The 20000-nt window shown below is 45.4% G+C and overlaps 1 protein-coding gene across 7 annotated transcripts in view; it reads right to left on the bottom strand.

The window, feature by feature from the left end:
- pacs2 (phosphofurin acidic cluster sorting protein 2) overlaps window positions 1-20000 on the bottom strand; it is a 55405-nt gene that overhangs the window by 16299 nt on the left and 19106 nt on the right. For 6 of the 7 annotated variants that reach the window (XM_031580421.2, XM_031580420.2, XM_031580422.2 and 3 more), the window contains exons 2-6: window positions 4727-4814; window positions 3329-3418; window positions 2887-3012; window positions 915-1077; window positions 29-102 (exon numbers count right to left, since the gene is read on the bottom strand). In XM_031580421.2, the coding sequence (XP_031436281.1) occupies window positions 29-102; window positions 915-1077; window positions 2887-3012; window positions 3329-3418; window positions 4727-4814 (541 nt within the window). Of the gene's footprint in view, window positions 1-28; window positions 103-914; window positions 1078-2886; window positions 3013-3328; window positions 3419-4726; window positions 4815-8630; window positions 8832-20000 lie in introns of those variants that run through there. The other variant, XM_031580425.2, reaches the window with a different exon arrangement.

Genomic DNA, 20000 nt, shown 5'->3' with positions numbered 1-20000 from the left:
CACACACACACACACGCACACAGCATACCTGACCCTGGACTGCATCGTCACTGGCCTCTTGTTCAGAGGAGAAGCTTTCGTACTCTTCCTCTGAGTAGTTATCTACAGAGACGACATCACATTCATTACATCACAGTACATTTAAATCACATCACATTCATTACATTACAGTACATTTAAATCACATCTCCATTTGTTATGATGGCATTCTCAGATAGTAACCAGTAATGATTTTAGCCTTGCTGAGATTACAATGCAGGGGAAGACAATTTATTCAAGTAAAAGAAACATGAGACTAAATTGGCCTGCAGTTTGAGCAGTCCTTTAGAAGAATGCATAGTGTGGAGAGCTACTGTACAAAGACCTCTAGTTTGTATTTATTTGAGTGTATGTGTGTGTACGCAAAAGAGTGAGTGTGTGTATGTGTGTGTGTTTGTGTATATGAGCACACATGAGCGATAACTGTACACACTCACGACTCAGAGTACACACATACACCGACTTCCAATTTGCATTTATATAGCATTGGGTCATTTGTGAAATGTCTTCCATTATTAGTGAGTTTGCCTCCAGTGCATGATAACACACCCACACACCCATCTCTCTCTCTCTCTCTCTCTGTCTCTCTCTCTCGCACACACCCACCTTTCTCTATCTCTCTCTCTCTCTCTCTCTGTCTCTCTATGTCTCTCTCTCTCTCTGTCTGTCTCTCTCGCTCTCTCTCTCTCACACACACACACCCACACAGCCCTCTCTCTCTCTCTGTCTCTCTCTCTCTCTCTCTCTGTCTCTCTGTCTCTCTTTCTCTCACACGCACGCACGCACGCACGCACACACGCACGCACGCACGCACACACACACACACACACACACACACACACACACACACACACACACACACAGAGGTGGGGCACCTGAGCACTTGATCTTGCCTCCAGGGGGCAGCACCCCGTCCTCGTGGTCGATGGGCTGGCTGGACAGAGAGAAGATCCAGATCTCAGCCACCTTCCCCATCAGCTCCTTCTGGTTACCGCACAGAGCCAAGACCTGGCCCCCCTCATGGGGATGCTGCATCACCTGAGAGAGGAGACAGACGAGGAGAGAGAGAGAGGGGTGTGTGTGTGAGAGAGAGAGAGAGAGAGAGAGAGAGAGAGAGAGAGAGAAAGAGAGAGAGAAAGAGAGAGAGAGAGGGAAGAGAGAGAGATAAAGAGAGAGAGAGAGGGAAGAGAGAGAGAGGTGTGTGTGTGTGTGTGTGTGTGTGAGAGACAGAGAGACAGAGAGAGAGAGAGAGAGAGATAAAGAGAGAGAGAGAGGGAAGAGAGAGAGGGAAGAGAGAGAGATAAAGAGAGAGAGAGAGGGAAGAGAGAGAGAGGTGTGTGTGTGTGTGTGTGTGTGTGAGAGAGAGAGAGACAGAGAGAGAGAGAGAGAGAGATAAAGAGAGAGAGAGAGGGAAGAGAGAGAGAGAGAGACAAAAAGAGGAATACAGAGACAGGATCGAGAGAAAGAAAGAAAGAAAGAAAGAAGGAAAGCGAGGGAGAGAGGGAGAGAGAGAGAGAGCATAAGACAGAGGCTTTTCATAGACTTGGTGATCAACAGAGGCAGAGAGAGATGAGCTGTCTGTTTTGGGCCAGACGCTGGAAGCAGAGTTCTCATCTATCAGCAGATCTCCCCATATTTCCCATGTCCCCCCACCGCCCTCCAGAATTTCATCATTCACCTCCATTAATGGAGTCACAGAAGACAAAGAAGAAGAAGAGAGGGACTTAGAGGAGGAGGACAATATTCGTGACATGCATAGCTCTCATTAGCTGCTATGGATCTGTAATATAATATTATATGTAAATAAATATCTAGCTTAGTTAAATGCAAACAAGACAACTTCATCAGAAAACTGCTGTTGTAAACGTTTACGTAGGTATGTGCTTGTTTTTATATTCATATTCAAATGCATATTAATTACATTAAAAAGGTACGGAAGCATGAAAAAAGAAAATCTTTAATTTAGCAAACAGATCATCCTGTGTTTGTAGCTTTGTGGTGACAGCTTATCAAAATGAAAGTCAAATGGCAGCAGACATATTTTGACGGATTTGTATGAGTGACTTCATCTTTTTGTTCTTTATGGATAGTCTGGTCTGTGGAAGAGGATAACAAGAATTAGGGACTAGAGGGTTAATTTTACTCCAGACGTACAGACAGGAAGACGTCTCTGCTGTTTATGTTGAAAAGTGTGCAAATCAGTCCAGCTTTACTTCCTCGTGTGTGTGTGTGTGTGTGTGTGTGTGTGTGTGTGTGTGTGTGATCAAGAGAAAGTGTGTGTGTGTGTGTGTGTGTGTGTGTGTGTGTGTGTGTGTGTGTGTGTGTGTGATCAAGAGAAAGTGTGTGTGTGTGTGTGTGTGTGTGTGAGCTTTAAGCCCAAGGATAGAGAGGCTCTATTACAGACTGAGGATAGATTTCCTCTGCTATGTTTTGACTACTTTCTTCCTGGGGCGCATGCTATCTGTGTGTGTGTGTGTGTGTGTGTGTGTGAGAGTGTGTGTGTGTGTGTGAATGTGTGTGTGAGAGAGAGAGTGTGTATGCATGTGTGAAAGTATGTGTTTCTGGAGAGCCCTGAAGCCAATGTCAACCCTTGTTACACACATTTCAAAACACACACTAACACTAAATACAGACTAAATTCAGAGAGCAATGCAGTGAAAATGAAGAAGGGTTGCATAGCAGTGTGCATGTTTGATGCAGAGTTGCGTTTTATGGGTGTGTGTGTGTGTGTGTGTGTGCGTGTGTGTGTGTGTGTGTGTGTGTGTGTGTGTGTGTGTGTGTGTGCGTGTGTGAGTGGTGTACATAAGGAGAGTGAGTACACATATGCATGTCTATGAGTGTGTGTACCTCAGCCATGTCTATGGATCCAGCAGCGAGTGTCTTGTAGCCCAGGATGGTGCGATTCTTATAGCGCTTTCTTCTCTGGAGCATAATCTGGAGCTTATTCCCCTCTCTCTTGAGGTAGTGAGGGTACTAATTTACACACACCAATGAAAACACATATGAGCATAAAGTGGACAATCATTATGCATATTCAGGCACTAAAGGACAAACACCCACAGATACGCACATAGATTGCGCGCACGCACACACACACACACACACACACATAAGAAGTAGACTTGGCAGTAAGAGATATAATCAGACCAGTGATTATCGGGCTGCTCCCCCATGGTAATATCTGATTAAAGTGCTCATTATTATTTCAGTTTAATATCAGTTAAATGTGATCTCTGACTGATTAAATTTGGGCTGCTGTGGTCGTGCTGCGCCCTGTTGCCCTGGTTACCTGCAGGGAGAAGGTGAGGGCAAGGTCCGTCTCAATGAATCCTGTAGGGGGCAGCACTATCTCATGGGAGCGCAAGATACGCTTGGAGCCCTGGACAGAGAGAGAGAGAGAGAGAGAGAGAGAGAGAGCGAGAGAGAGAGGTAGATAGTCAAACAGAGAAGGAGGGGAATAATGCGGGAAGAATACAGACAGAGAGAGATGGATAAAGAGTACAAGATGGGGGCAGAGAGAGAGAGCCAGCGAGAGGACGAGAGACAGCAGAGGAACAATGAGAAGATCATTAAGGGGCGAAGAAGAAGCTTGTCTTTTTCCCCTCCATTTCCAGCCACTGCTCCAGGACCAGCGCACTCAACCCAGCTGTCCTTCGTGCCTCCCTCCCTGCCTGTCACAGCTGAACACAACTGAGCACTGACATCTCTTCCCACACCATACTCATTCCTCGCCCCGTCAGGTAGAGCCAGATAACAAGGTCGACATATTCCCTATGGTTCTCGTCAAGGCAACAGCACTAATAAGCAGGTGATTTATCCCATGTGGAAAGGGGCGGGGGGGGGGGGCTTTGCTATGGCTAAGGTTACATCATCAGTTTCACCACAGACAAAAAAAAAAGCTAGGCTTCATTTTAAGCAGATGTTCACAAGCTGGTGTTCACACCTCATCCTTTCCTGGACCCTGATCTAAACCAAATCTAACGATTTCAACAGCGAACGATTTTTTCTCCGCAAAGTGGTTTCATTAAAACTCGGCGGCTGCATCTGCCCGCCGGCAGAAATGGCCTCCCCTGTGTGTCAGACTGCCTGAGCTTTACAGACATTTGGCACGCAGCCAGAGGAAGAAATCATCTCCTCAATTAGCCCTGGGTCATACGCACAACCGCTAGCGTTCAGACCACCCCCGCCTTACTATGATGGCCGTTGCCATTTTGTACAGTCTAGCATACACTGCGATTTAACTGTCACTTGAGGGTCCCACCGTTCAGTCAGCAAATACACACAGACATTACCAGCAGTCAATAACAGCCAACCACTTAGAGAGGGGATAGCTCAGTGAAGAGGAAGTAAGATACACTTGACACAAATATGCACCGCGAAGGACGTTTTGCGTGCATAGCACTGTAATAATATAATAGTGTCACTGTTTTTTCTTTTCCAAATCAATATGGCGCTAGAGGTGGCCTCTGATATGACTAACAGCTTACAGTGTAAGCATCTGCACTAACTGCAGCCCCAAATATTTACACTGGGCTTGACGTGTTGTGCTTATGCTTTGCGTAGACTTGTGTACGAAGATTCTGCATCAGTTGAGTATGTGTGTGTGTGTGTGTGTGTGTGTGTGTGTGTGTGTGAGAGAGAGAGAGAGAGAGTGTGTGTGTGTGTGTGTGTGTGTGTGTGCGTATACCTGGATCTTGACGGCGATAACTACAGATATGAGTTCCTTGTCCAACTCCCTCATCACGACCAGCTTCTTCAGTGTGAGACTGCACAGCCTGAGAGAGAGAGTGAGTGTGTGTGAGAAAGAGAGAGTGAAAGAGTGTGAGAGAAAAGGGGAGATTCGCTGTGAGAACAGTCCGTCTGCCACAAAATCATTCTGTCCAAATCAAAGTCAGATTACTCATGATTGCACTATTCCGACATTCTCATAAACGAATGGTTCACTCTCATATAAACACATACCGCAATAGCCCCACATAAATAACACTGCAGTTTACTCAATGTAAAGTGTTATAAACATGATGTCATAAACACATTCAGGCTCCTGAGCCCACGCCTAGCTGAAAACACAAGCAATCACAACAGAACAGAACACCATAATACAACACAACTATGCATACCACACCCCAGTAAATAACAGAACATCAACACAGTACTGCACAGCACAGCATGTAGCACAGGACAACATGTAGCACAGGACAACATATAGCACAGGACAACCCCACATACCACATGATATCACCACAGGGCATGACACAACACAGTTCAGCAAGTACAAAAAAAATATAAAAAATCACACAGCACAATATCTAACACACCACACCACACCCCCACAGAGCAGAAGACAGGTGGACAAACACCCTCTGAACCGACTGTAACGCCCAGCCCTGGATAGTTGGCACTGTGCTCATGAGTGCATGATGACCTGTGTGTGTGTGTGTGTGTGTGTGTGTGTGTGTGTGTGTGTGTGTGTGTGTGTGTGTGTGTGTGTGTGTGTGTGTGTGTGTGTGTGTGTGTATGTGTATGTGTGTGTGTGTGTGTATGTGTGTTCATGTGTGTGTGTGTGTGTGTGTTATGTGTATGTGTATGTGTGTTCATGCGTGTGTGAGTTCCAGGCCTGCGTGCTGCCGGGCAGCAGAGGCAAGGGAGTGTCAGCTTTCAAATTATTCGCATGGGTAGCATTTTACTCCCGCATCACTTGGATGCTCTGAAATCAAGCCGCATGCCAATTCGCCTTGCGCTCGGAAATACCACACACACAAACACAAACACACACACACACCCACACACACACACACTAGCTAGTAGACTATGCAGGGAGGAGTGGATTGGCTTTGTAATGCTTGAGAAAGCTGGAATAACGTGGATGAGGAAGGATGTCTTTCAGGCCAACATAAAGGAGAGGAGAAATAGGATTGACTTCCGGAAGGTTCCACAGAAGTTCCAGGACAGCACACATCAGAATATTCATAAGAAGCCTGTCCAGAATGCTCAGACGGATCTCTGTAATAGAATCCCGGCCGGGTTTGAGGAATGTTCTCCACAATGGTCTTCAGGGGGAGAGGGCACAGGATCTGGCAGAGGTGCCTGGGAATCCCTACACTCACCGCTGTCACTGGATCCTCACTGGGGGTGTCAGGCTAAATCTGAACACCCCTCTCTAAAGGGGGACAGGAAGAGGCCACGGCCAAGGGAGGCTATTAGGAGCAACACAAAGCAGCGGGTGGGGGGGCGTCCACGGGGGGCTTTCAATCCAGGGGAGATGGGGGGGGCTAGGGGGGGGCTGAGATTGAGTAAACTCTGCACGCGTTCTGACATCATCACTCATTTCCATGGCTTTCGTTGAGTGAGTGAGGAGAGTGTGTGAGTGTGTGTGTGTGTGTGTGTGAGGGGGGGTTGACTGAGAGAAAACTCTTCCCACGAGAAGCTCAGCTCTACCAGCTTGACTCCTTGGCTGTTTTTGGCACACAGTAGTGTTTGCTTGCTGGATAGGCACGGTGTCACTGAGGATGGCATTCTGGCTGACTTAAAATCACCAACACTATCTTACAACTATCTTACATAACATTAGAAAGAGCAGAATGCCCATACATTCTTCACCAGCTAGATTACCAGCATTATGTCAGACACAGAATAGGAAATAAATTAACCAATGGGAGCACTAATGATTTTTGAGTTTTGTCGGATATTCGATGGTTCCATTATTACAGTCCATTACAGACATAAGATGCATTAGTTTACCTACCAGTAATAAGCACATTCGCAATGAGCAGCATCCAGGTCTCTAGCAAAGAGGGCAGTTTGTTTTTAACGCCAGAGTGTTGCTTGGGTCCACTCTAGTTTTTCTAAGCCATGGCCTACAACCCTCTTTCTCGTGTGAACACCTAGGACTTGCCCTGCTGACCCCCCCTTCGTAAGCGTCCATAATTCCAACTGAGCTGATTGTCATAACTCTGCTTGCCAATCAGCTCAGTTCCCTGAATCACCAACACACCCAACTGAATACACAGAAGGACAGGGCATCCAGGGGCATTTACCCAGGCAGACAGACGGATCTATGAAGTCCACAGACAGCGTAGAGAAGATTGGCCGTGGGACTGTACACAGTTATGCAAGAGAGAGCGGGGATGGGAGTTCTAGGATAGCAGGACAAACCGTGCTTCTGGGGAGACGAAATTAGAAACAGAAAATGGAGAGATAGAAAGAGAATGAGAGCGAGGAGGAAGAGGAAGATGAGGAGAAAGAGAGAAAGCGCAAGAGATGGCGCGATGGAGAGATGGAGAGATGGAGAGAGGCAAAGGCAACAGAGGAGAGGAATGCTCAGAACACGGAGGATGACAATAGCAGGTCTGAAGACGACTCCTTATGAATGGGGTGCTTTCTGCTGGAACACAGCATGACCCAAGGACAAGGGGGCGCGCACACACACACACATGCAATGCTAACACAACAGGATGAAGGCTGGCATTGTTGCTGGCATTCTCTGGACAGTTCTCTGTACACAATGCTTTTCTTCACCATCAAACAGCTTCAGTATGACAGTGTGACACACACTACACACACACACACACACACACACACACACACACACACACACACACACACACACACACACACACACACACACACACACACACACACAGATACTGGTATGGCTGACTAAGAGTCCTTCAGCTCGAGGAACATTTTTTCATCCCACAGCATCAGCACCTGCAGCTGGGTCACTTTGTGCCTCGATGCCCAACACCAGAATATTACACAAAATTCAGAACACACACACACACACACACACACACACACACTTTCACACACACACACACACACACACACACACACACACACACACACACACACACACACACACACACACACACACACACACACACACACACGCACACGTTATACACCTACCGCCTACTCACTCATAGCACACAATATCTGAACACACCATATACGGACAATAACACAAAGGACAATAACACAACGGACAATAGTATACGGACAATAACACAAATTCACAGCAAATACAACGCACATCAAATTCACTCACGTACTCACTCATAATAAACTCTACAAAATAGAACCATGGCCTTTCGTGTCAGACAAACACACTTTGAACTCTGTCATTTCTTGGCCACAGCATGCTACTCTAAAACCTGTCTGTCACTGGTATTATTACATCAGAGCTCCTTCTCAAACATTGTACAAAACACATACACAAATACACACATAACACACACACACAAACCCTGTCTTTCTTGCCCTCTTCCTGCGAGTGGGTCGGAGGTTAAAATTCCAATGTTAGAATATACACACACATACTGTACACACACACACATACACACACACACATTCAGTGCGAGGAATTGCCAACGAGCAGCAGCAGCTGTCCACTGAGTATGCGTTTGTAAGTGAGGAATAATTACTCTTTGTGGTCAGTGCATAGATCGCTAGTCATTGTTCTCCTCCAATCTTGCAGACAGTGGCTGCTGGTGTGTGTGTGTGAGTTAGTGTGAGTGTGTGTGTGTGTGTGTGTGTGTGTGTGTGTGTGTGTGTGTGTGTGTGTGTGTGTGTGCAGAGAAACCACTTACTGTCATTTTCTCCCTGTAGAGATCTGCACTCTAACAGCATGCTGCTTTTGTGTTCCTAAAAGCTAGTTAGTAGTTGTGAGTGTGTGTGCAAAAGCTATCACTGCTGATGGTTGATAATGATACTCTTTTATCCAAGTTCCATCTCTCTGTCTATTCTTCTCCCCTCTCTCCCTCCCTCTCTTCATCTCCTACTCTCCCTTCCTCACTTTTTTCCCCTCTCTTTTCTCCCACTCTCTCCCTCTCTCTCTCCCTCTCTCTCTCTCTCCCCCCTCTCTCTCTCCCTCTGTAGGCTGAGCCTCACATCTCTGTCTTCTCTGACTTTAACAACAGAGGGAGAGAGTGAGAATGATAAAATGATGGAGTGACGGGAAGCGAAGGAGTGGAAATGAAGGAAAATCTGGTTAGGGTTGGTCTGGCCCCAATGACCCATGAAAGACAGACGGCTCATCAATCTCTCCTCTCCTCTCCTCTCCTCTCCTCTCCTCTCCTCTGCTCTGCTCTCCTCTCCTCTCCTCTCCTCTCATCTTCCCCCTACTGGGTTAAAAGCATCCTCTGTTACACAGCCCCCTGCCCACTGGCCAGTAGCTACATTACTCAATGTGTGTGTGTGTGTGTGTGTGTGTGTGTACAACTCTGGAAATGGTGTTTTCAACAGACAGAAATGAGCACTCAGCCTCACATACAGCACACACACACACACACACACACACACACACACACACACACACACACACACACACACACACACACACACACACACACACACACACACACAAGTAGCTCCAGGTCTCTCCTCATCAGTGCATCTGTGAGACTGCAGGCACCAGGTGTATGCGCTTCCGTGATGGAGAAAAGACTTCTGGGAAATGGAGTCCTTCTGGCATCGAAAGAAAGAGACCGTATGTGACAAGCAGTGTGTGTGTGTGTGTGTGTGTGTGTGTGTGTGTGTGTGTGTGTGTGTGTGTGTGTGTGTGTGTGTGTGTGTGTGTGTGTGGATTAGGCACCCTAAAGCAAAGCACTCACTGGAGAAGCTCTGACAGAAATAAAATGTTTTCACATCCCTGACAAAGATCACTACACTAGTATAGGTCAGAGAGAAAGAGAGAGAGAGAGAGAGAGAGAGAGAGAGAGAGAGAGAGTGAGAGTGAGAAAGGGAGATGGAGAAAAACTGTGCATCAATACAACACAAATTAACTCTAGATCTTCAAATCCTTCTATATATCTCACCATCATCCACTTGATGGCACATCGATCGATTTGCTGTTAAGTCTCCCTTCATGGATTCAGTTAAAGCAATCAGTGTACCCCCAGTGTACCCCCAGTACCCCCAGTACCACAACACATTCTTGTCTATCTCAACAGCTGTGTGTGTGTGTGTGTGCTCCCACCTACCTAAATGCTCTTGTAAGGGCAAATGTTACACCCAGGACGCTGCGCTCGTCTAGTGAGCGTCGTTTGGCACTGCCGTCCGTGCAAGCACGGCAATCCAGACTATTTTCATTTGTAGTTCCACGTTGGTGGAACGAACTGCCTAGTACTACCAGAGCAGGGGCGTCCCTCTCTACCTTCAAGAAGCTTTTGAAGACCCCTCTTCAGAGAGCACCTCCCCTCCTAACTGGCACCTGACTAGCGCTTAACTTGCACTTCAGCAGTTACATTCCTGCACTTCTTTTTCCTCTTTTCTAGGTTGTTGTTTTTTCTAATTCTCATGTAAAGTAGTATTTATTGTTACACCATGCTTTTTTATTGCTCTTAGCTTGACTGTTCTCTCCCTTGTACGTCGCTTTGGACAAAAGCGTCTGCTAAATGACTAAATGTAAATGTAAATGTGTCTGTGTGTGTGTGTGTGTGTGTGTGTGTGTGTGTGTGTGTGTGTGTGTGTGTGTGTGTGTGTGCGTGTGCATGTGTGTGTGTGTCTTACACTATTAAAAAACTGGTGCACCTCAATAGAAAGAGAGACTCACAGGGCTGGAGAATCAGCAATTTCACCGCAAAAGCACAGAGTCATCAGAAACACACACACACACACACACACCCACACCCACACACACACACACTCATACAGAGAAAATGACTGTATTCATCAAAATTCACACAGACAGTGTTATAATTGCACGAGGCAAAGTGCAAACATTTTAATTACAGTTTTCATATGAAATCAATAACCCGCATATTAGTCTGTAAATGCATGGTAATTGGCTTGTTGACAACAAACACAAAAAAGGCCCTTTGAGTAAATGTTGCCATGGTAATACACCTCTTGTTGCCATCTCCTCCCAAATCCATGCTTTGTGTACAGCCTGTGCCAGAGATGCTCAGTCATAGTCCGGCTTATCTAGTCATCCCTGCTCTAAGCCTACCTGATTGAAATCTGTGTAATTAAAATGCTCATTTTGAGCAAAACCAGGTGTGGTCAGCTAATCTAGTGAGCCACAGTTGAGTTTAGTCTCAGGGAGCACGCATGCACGCGCACACACACACACACACACACACACACACACACACACACACACACACACACACACACACACACACACAAATACTCAACACAAAAAAAACAACATTCTCGAGGAAATGCTTGCCGTTAGTCACACATCTGGCTTTTGCATGCACATGGATCACCCCTGTCAAGCACACCCAAATGTGGTATTCTCAAAAGAGGGAATAATCAGCATTCCACAGTCTGCTAAATGACAGAAGGCACACGCCATACTCACTGAGTCTGAACCACACACACATACTCACACAAACATGTGTGCACACACACCACACACACACACACACAGAGACCAGATTAGATACGAGTGAATGCCCAAATCTGTGGAATATAGAGAACAAAGAAGCTTCAACTTTATTCACACAGTGGTCATTTTTCTGGTCCAAACAAAGAGGCTGGAGAGACATAAGCAGTATGCTCTGTCTTTTCTTCAGAAAGAATTTGAAGAAAACAATCTCCTTGTTTCTATTTCAGAAGACTGTGAACAGTCCTCCTAAGTCACCCCGTCATTCTGACCACATTACACATCACGTTCCACAAGGAAATTCCACTGATAATCAAAAGAAGAGTCTGCACCTGGGCTTTTTGATGTTTGTCTTTGCTAACAGCACATCCCTCATACTGCAGGTGTCACATGCCTAATTCACAGGAAGCCAGACAGCTGTCTAAATCAATTTAGGTATAACGAGTCGCTGGTGCCTCTCAAACTGTATGACTCTCATTTTAACCGTGGGCCACAGCCTGTCAAAACACAGATGTGCATTTGACCGGCCCATCTGCCACAGCAGACACAATACCGGCTACGGGAATTTTGTGCTGGTTTGGGGGAGTGAACTTTACAGGTTTGTAGGTTGGAATCATCCTGGTTTGAGGGAGTGAACTTTACAGGTTTTAAGGTTGGAATCATCCTGGTTTGCTACTACTCTGCTTATGCTTCTTGGACACAGAGGAGGCCACAGCATACACTACAAAGACAAGCTGGACCAAGTGTCTACACTACAACATTATAAAATTAATTCTCATTAAAACTAATGGAACTCACTTGTATCCTAAGACACATATTGAACAGTCAAGGTAATGGGTCTCAAATATCATCTCTTTCCTGGGACGGGGCTACCATAACAGCTATATGTTTGCTACAGTGACAAAACCTTGATGTTATATACTGTAATTACTATAAGGGAGAATGGCAGCGGCAAACTGTGTTTATGGAACATTCCAGAAGTATGTCAAAGTGCACTGCTAGAATGATACAAGGTTACAATAATCATTACCAGCAGATGTTCATTCAGTAACTGTTTTTCTTCACCCAAACAGGGTCAAACAGTAAATGCATTACTTTTCCAAGAAAAGTCAAACAAATAACTCCGGCCAGCCAGTAGTTAGTCAGGCTACTGACAGCATTAATTTACCAGCAGCTGGTCCAACAGCTACAATCCTGAATAAACCTGAAAGACTGCAAGACAAACTCATAGTATCTCGTTGGTCACAGTATAACGTTAGGCTAACATTGTTTTTCCATTTCAAAGTTTTAAAAAAGCAGATGAGCTGTCTTAGAATAAAAAGGGCAAATCTCATCATAGACACACACACACACACACACACACACACACACACACACACACACACACACACACACACACAGCCAATTAGAAAAAACACTGTGATGTATGCTTGCATTTGACTTTCATATCAAATTATCCAAGTTAATTACCCTTGGCCGGGTTCACTGATGGCATCATTACAGTTTATTAGACATCTTAAATTAAGTCCAATGAAAAACAAAGCACAAAAACACATGCACACACACACACACACACACTCACCCACTCACACACTCACACCCCATACACACAAACACACAAACACACATGATAAGAGCACCGTCACATAAGACACTTGACGTGATACATCACAGATACAATAAACTACGGTATGTAGGCACGGTATGTAACTCGATGTATGTGTGTGTGTGTCCGGTGTCAGTGAGTGCATGTGTGTGTCCTGTGTGGGTGTGTGTGTCCTGTGTCAGTGAGTGCATGCGTGTGTCAGTGAATGTTTGTGTGTGCGCATGTGTTTGTGTGTGTGTGTGTGTGTGTTTGTGTGTGCACATGTGTTTGTGTCCTGTGTGTGTGTGTCCTGTGTCAGTGAGTGCATGTGTGTGTCCTGTGTGCGTGTGTGTGCATGTGTGTGCGTGTGTGTGTGTGTGTGTGTGTGTGTGTGTGTGTGTGTGTGTGTGCATGTGTGCGTGTGTGTGTGTGTGTGTGTGTGTGTGTGTGTGTGTGTGTGTGTGATCTATGGCATGGTGTGGATACTTGAGAGGAGAGGCGAGGGCTGCTTTGTTAGCCTTATTCTTGGAGCAACAGTCTAGAGGACCAGATTCCTTTGAAAGTTGTAGGAGGGAAGTTTCTGTCTCTCATTCTCTCCTCCCCTCCCCTCTCTTCCCACACTCTCTCTCTCTCATTTGCTGCCAGAATCACATCACATTCCTCCACTCCACTCCACCTCTCCACTCCTCTCCTCTCTTCTCTTCTCTTCTCCTCTCCTCTCCTCTCCTCCTCTCCTCTGTCTCCGGATTTGTTGTTATTTTTACACTGGAGGTCGAAGGGGCTTCTCTATGGTCCTGTTTCACTGTCCTCCATGATGGGGACACTTCTAGGGCTTTCTTCTCCCACCGGGGGGAGATGTCATGGGCACCACCCGGACTAATGATCCCACTCGACCTCAACTCAAAACTTTCCAGGCAGCACCGACTGAGGGTGGAGTAACACATCGCTGTCCTTCAAAGGGTGGAGAAAAGCAACTCGACGCCGACCGCATCCAGGCCCCTAGAGAAGGGAGGCCAAACCTCCACTCATAAGAGCCTCGCTGTTACAGAACACTGTTACAGGCTGCACCCTTCATTTGACACACCTGGGCCTGATATACAGATGGGCCTCATGGTGTCGGTCAGCTGAATCAGGACTATTACATAAGGCATATAATGAGACCCAGTGGGAGAGGAGGGCAAATAAAATAAATTATTATCATTATTATTATTATTATTATTATTATTATTATTATTATTATTAAATGTGAGGATGGCAGGGCATCCTGCTCCACAGGAACACACCAATACTAGCTCAGGGCCTGGACTCAGCTTTATTTAGTCATTTATTTGCCTGTATTTTACTGGTATACAGTCGTATATAACGTGCTGCGATGGGATGGAACAGATAAATGGTACTTATCATGATGTGTGTGTGGTAAAAAATGTTATGTATGAGAAAACACAACTACGTTGAAAGATTAAGACACATTTTATAATGTAGCCTAGACACTAGAAGTTGACACTGATATTGATTTTTGACCTAGATTGTTATTGACTGTGTCCCAACTCTCCTAGATTTGATGGCCTGTCATCTGAGTATTCTAAACTCTTCGGGAGAGTGGAGGCCAATTTATGTGAGCTATAGCCCTGTGGTCTATTATCTCAATAATACTTCCCCTAATTTAATTTATGGACTGGAGTCCTGGACATCTCATTCGTACAGACTATAAAATGGCATCAAATTCTCTCTCCAATAAGTAGTCAGCATCATATATTAGTTACAGTGTAGTCAGGGCTGAGCTCTGTTTGATGTGCAGCATACCGAATGCAAGCACATCATCTGATGTAACTTTATGGAAGGGGTTAGTGCAGTGCATGATTGTCAAACCTCTGTCCAGGACTAGTGTGTAGGATAACGGATTGGTTCATAAATCCTCTATTAGGTGGCGACAAACTACTGATCATTTCAGAGCTTTTCCCTCAGAAATGATTCCATTCATGTTTATAGAACCCTTAAATATATTATTTAATAACGAGGGTAGGCACTGAGTATTTTACATACTCACTGAAGCTATTGGTGATTAGTAGGAACTGGGCTTCATTCTTATGTGAAAGGGTAGTATGACATCACAATGCCATCTCCACGTGAGATGTAGAGGCCTATTAAAGGGCCTTTACTATAAAGACGGATTAAAGGTTCTGGAACTCCACATGAGTCATGGGTCAGAGGACTCCCGGACAAAGGAACAGGGGGTGGGGGTGTAGCCTACTGGTCTACCCTGGGGAGGAAATGGTTGCTTCTCCAGCTGACTGCCAAGGGAAGGGTAAGGGAAGGGATGGACACCGCTCTGGTGGCAAACACTTAGCGGCCCCCGCCCTGTGCCATGCAGATATCACTTGAGAGGTATCCACATCTCTTCATGGGTCAGTGGACAGCAAGGATCCACTGCTCTACCCAACTCAGGAAGTGAGGGGCCAGGATATAGGGGAGTTCAGATTACAGTGAGAAGGGGTGATCTCTAAATATCTCGCATTTTATGACCACTTTACAGCTTTTACAGTGCGGTTTGTGTGGCTGGTGAGAAATGACCATCATATCTAGAACAGTGTCACTGTGTCTTTGTATATGATGAAACAACGGAAGTCCTCATGTACATTTTCAGTGTGGGTATTTTCAAGTGTAGTACAAGGAGAAGTTTTCCAGTGTAGTACAAGAGGATACGGGTCATTCTGTGTGAAATCAACAGAGGCCTCCTGACAGACCATGTTGGATTCGCTTCATACTTTATGTTAATAACGTCATTGTACTCAACACATTTTAAGTCTGGAGCTTCTTTAGTATCTGAGATACGGAGACTTTAAAAATAGGGTGTGGCCCTAATACTGCAAAACTGAATTTGATTCCTTTCAGACATGCACTTAGCTGCTAAGAGAGTACTATAACATTAGTATTAGGCTATATAACAAAATGTGTGAAGAATAGGCAGTTGGGAAAATTCTCTAAAATCCCCCAGGGGCAGTGCTGTGGAACACTGTGTGTGTGTAAATGTGTAAATGTGTGTGTGTGTGTGTGTGTGTGTGTGTGTGTGTGTGTGTGTGTGTGTGCGTGTGTGTGTGTGTGTGTGTGTGTGTGTGTGTGTGTCTCCACCACTCAGCCCTTCATGTAATATTCATATCTGGGAGTTGACGCCTGGGCGGAGATATAGCTGGCAAGATGGCATGGCACAAAGACACACACACACACACCGACTGATACTGAGGTTGCCCTGCCAGAGATCAAAACAAATCTCCCCTACTCCACTCTTTCTCTCTCTGTATCTCAGCCACACACACATTTACTGAGGATGGCAAATTGTGAGCGCTAAAAATAGTCTAAAGTCAAACACAAACATGAAATAAACAGGTTTTGTTTCGCTATTTCTCTGCTCACATGGGCCAATTACATTTTAGAAGTAACAATGTTACCCTTTATGTTCAGTCCATCATAGCCAAGACAAGTAAATCCCATTAAACTAACAAACCTAAACATGAACCTGCAGTCACCCCGAAATACAAATGCACACATATTTGGATTCATTCTTAAAGATTTCAGCACGCTCCTCAAAACATCTCAGGCATCAATCAGTAGGCTCCATTATTTAGTGCTTATCATTTATTAACAGTGGGAGCCATTAGACACACACACACACATACACACACGCACATACACACGCACACGGCCAGTCTGCCTGTGCCTTGGGGACATACTGATAGCGAGACAGTGTGTGTGCGTACAAAGGCAGACACGTCAGTCATCCTGCTTCAGCGTGAGCGTGTGTGTGTGTGTGTGTGTGTGCGTGTGTGTGGGTGTGTGCATGTGTGCATGTGTACACGTGTGCATGGGGCACACACACACACACACAGGCACCCAGTTGCCCCATAATAAGGGCTTGTTTATATCAGTGTAACAAGTTAATAAATTCCAGGCTTGCAGCCGTGGTGAAGATGGTAATTAAGACTGGGTGAGAGAATGGAATTAAAATCATTTAAATTATGACACATTGGGGGACAGACGATGGCTTGACGAGTGAGAAACTAGAGAAACACTGCTAGAGGCAAACTGAGGGAGGGAGGGAGGGAAAGAGTGCGTGAAATCCGGACAAAAACACAGAGCAGAGAAACAACCATTTTCCATGCAACGGCACACATATTTCCCACCGCGTAATGACTGGGTCCGCTCTAATCCTCACCCTCAGAACTCGGCCTATAAATATTAATGCTACGCTCTTCAACATCTGACAAGTCCTGTAGGTTTGTAATTTTTCTTAAGGTGATAATAAAAACTGCTGTCAACGCCAGGAACCATAAATTAGGATGTTTGGGACTCAGAAAAACCACTGGGGCAGAATGGATACGCAGTCCTGCTAGCTTTGCGTTTAGCCACTGCGAAAGAGGAACAGCTAGTTCTTTTCTGAGCAAAGGGGCAAGACCAGGAGCTGGATGGGGAAAGTGCTGAGCTCACAGCCACTGGCATGACCTTCGGAGGTGGTCCGTGAATCTTTGGTGTAAATCAAGTCACCTTTGTAGTTTTTTTTTTTTTTACAGGCCAGGGGAGTGTTTCAGGCTGTGTGAATGGGATTGGACAGTTGAGAGGCTATAACGAGGAAATCGAGCAAGTATCTGTTCTGTGCCTCAGCATAATCATTTATAAAATGTCTTCTGTCTGTGTGTGTGTGTGTGTGTGTGTGTGTGTGTGTGTGTGTGTGTGTGTGTGTGTGTGTGTGGGTGTGTGTGTGTGTGTGGGTGTGTGTGTGTGTGTGTGTGTCTGTGTGTCTGTGTGTGTGTGTGTGTGTGTGTGTACATGCGCGTGTGCTTGTTTGTTGTGTGTGTGTGTGACAATCTCAAGTTTCTAATGCATACATGGATGCCTTGCATTAAGCAGATGCTATGCAATATGCATCTATGCATATTGTATGTAATAAGGTACTGTATACAAACACCTATGACCTATAAAGGCATGCACACATATACTGACACCTATAAGAAATGAATCTCTTATCACTACCCAAACACACAGGCAGGCACACTTCGAAACAAACACACACATACACACAATGAAGGTCAATGAGAACAGAGGGGGAAAGTGAAACCGTTTCCTTTCATCTATAAATATAATCAATTAAAAATGCAGCAGAACAGAATTTAGCCTCTCTCCATCAGGGTGACCCAGAAAACTATTACCGGGTGTGAGTGGAAGTCTCTGTGTGTGTGTGTGTGTGTGTGTGTGTGGTGTGTGTGTGTGTGTGTGTGTGTGTGTAGACTAGGCTATGTTTTAAAAAGGAAGGGATGAGACTGTAAAACAGAAGGGAGAAATCCCAGAGAAAGACGAGACTGTAGAGGGATTTCACAGCTTCTTGCCAGAGTGTCCAACATACCATTCCTACCTTCCAACCTACAGCTTCCACACCCTCAGGAACACCAATGTACAGTATTCACTGTAGGCCTCTCACATCTGTTCAGCTGGAGAATCTATACACAGCACAGTTCACACACACACACACACACAGGAAACATTTCTTACAGTCTTCCTAAGCCTACTGGTAAACTCAGCTGATTCAGGCCCACTGAAATTACTCCACAAAGAGCCACTATGACAGGAGCCATTTGGACATTCATAGACAACACACGTACACATACGGACAAAACCTTTGGATCCATTTTATTTAAAAACAGAGAATGCAATTGTGTATTCAACTTAATCTATTTTCGAGTTTCTATGTTACTATCATTTGCGGGCTCAATGGCACTCATGCAGTAATCACAGACTGCGAGTCGGGAAAAACATCCAATTAACTAATTCAAAATTATGAATCAATGCAAACTAGTCCATCTCCTCTCATAATCTCCCTGAAGAACTTCGATTCAAATGCATGGTATTAACCAGCCTCCAAAGCATGGTGAGAATGCAAAGGCTTCCTTCTGAGGGCAAACCGCATGGCTTTTATCCACACCTCCCCAGGTGTGGACAATCTGGCTAATTATGCCCATTCACCACCTAAAAGCTGTTGCACTGCCACTGCGAAGCCAGTAGGGGTGTAGAAGGGCGTAACAATCTTCCTGAAGAACTTCAATTCTAATCTACTGTGCAGCCAAGTATCACGCTTTCATCCCATCCCCACAGACTCAGATCCAAAGGCTGCTGCCACTGAATCTGGGTCAGCCCAGTCATTAGTCAGCAGTGCCTCTGACTCAGAGAGGCCGAGCAACAGATGATCTGAGGTCAGTGGAAGCTGTCAGCTTCTTAGCCAAGCGTGAGGCAGGAGCTGAGAGAGGTTTCCACGGCAACGGGGCTTTCCAGGTGACATCACAGGCGCACACATCTCAACATTTACAACCCAAATACACGGCTATTACCGCAACCACACAAAACAAAGCACCAGTATAGCTCATCAGTGACCTCTCCTCTCTTTCGGTCCGCATACAGTCTAATTGTGACAAGCTGTGGGATGACAGAAGTGGCGTATTCAGTCTGTGCGTAGCTTTCAACAGAACCCATAATAATCCACACACTTTATTCAAACTCACACTAAGCATCTCGGTCTCACATTCCTCCCCCAAGTAAACTTTCTCCAAATATCCACAAGGATTAGATTAGAATTCCTGTAGGACCTACAGCAGTCCTACGCAGCACCGCTGGAAATTCCACTGGTGTTGGCCTAAATACTCCACTAAGCTCCTGCTGCATTTCCAAGACACTTTACTCTCTCAATGAGATATCTGCTGCTGCCAGGTGTAATCCAGTTTGAGTTGTACTGGTACAAATGGTATTTGCCATGGTAAATGCCATGGTATTTGTGGAAATTACAATTATGCGGAAATTACAATTATGCAGAAATTACAATTGTGCGGAAATTACAATTATGCACCTCGACAAGATGTCTGTTCTTCTACTCAGGAGAGACAGACAGGCTCGACCTGACAAGAGGAGAGACAGACAGGCTAGACCTGACACACTCCCTCTATCTGTGGTTAGACATGCAAAGGGTGTGGGTCTGTGCCGTCAAGAGAAAGAGAGAGAAAATAT

This window comes from Clupea harengus, chromosome 14 (assembly GCF_900700415.2).
Source record: "Clupea harengus chromosome 14, Ch_v2.0.2, whole genome shotgun sequence".
Classification (NCBI taxonomy): domain Eukaryota; kingdom Metazoa; phylum Chordata; class Actinopteri; order Clupeiformes; family Clupeidae; genus Clupea; species Clupea harengus.
The sequence above is the reverse complement of the archived record's forward strand: the minus strand, read 5'-3'. Positions and strand labels throughout refer to the sequence as shown.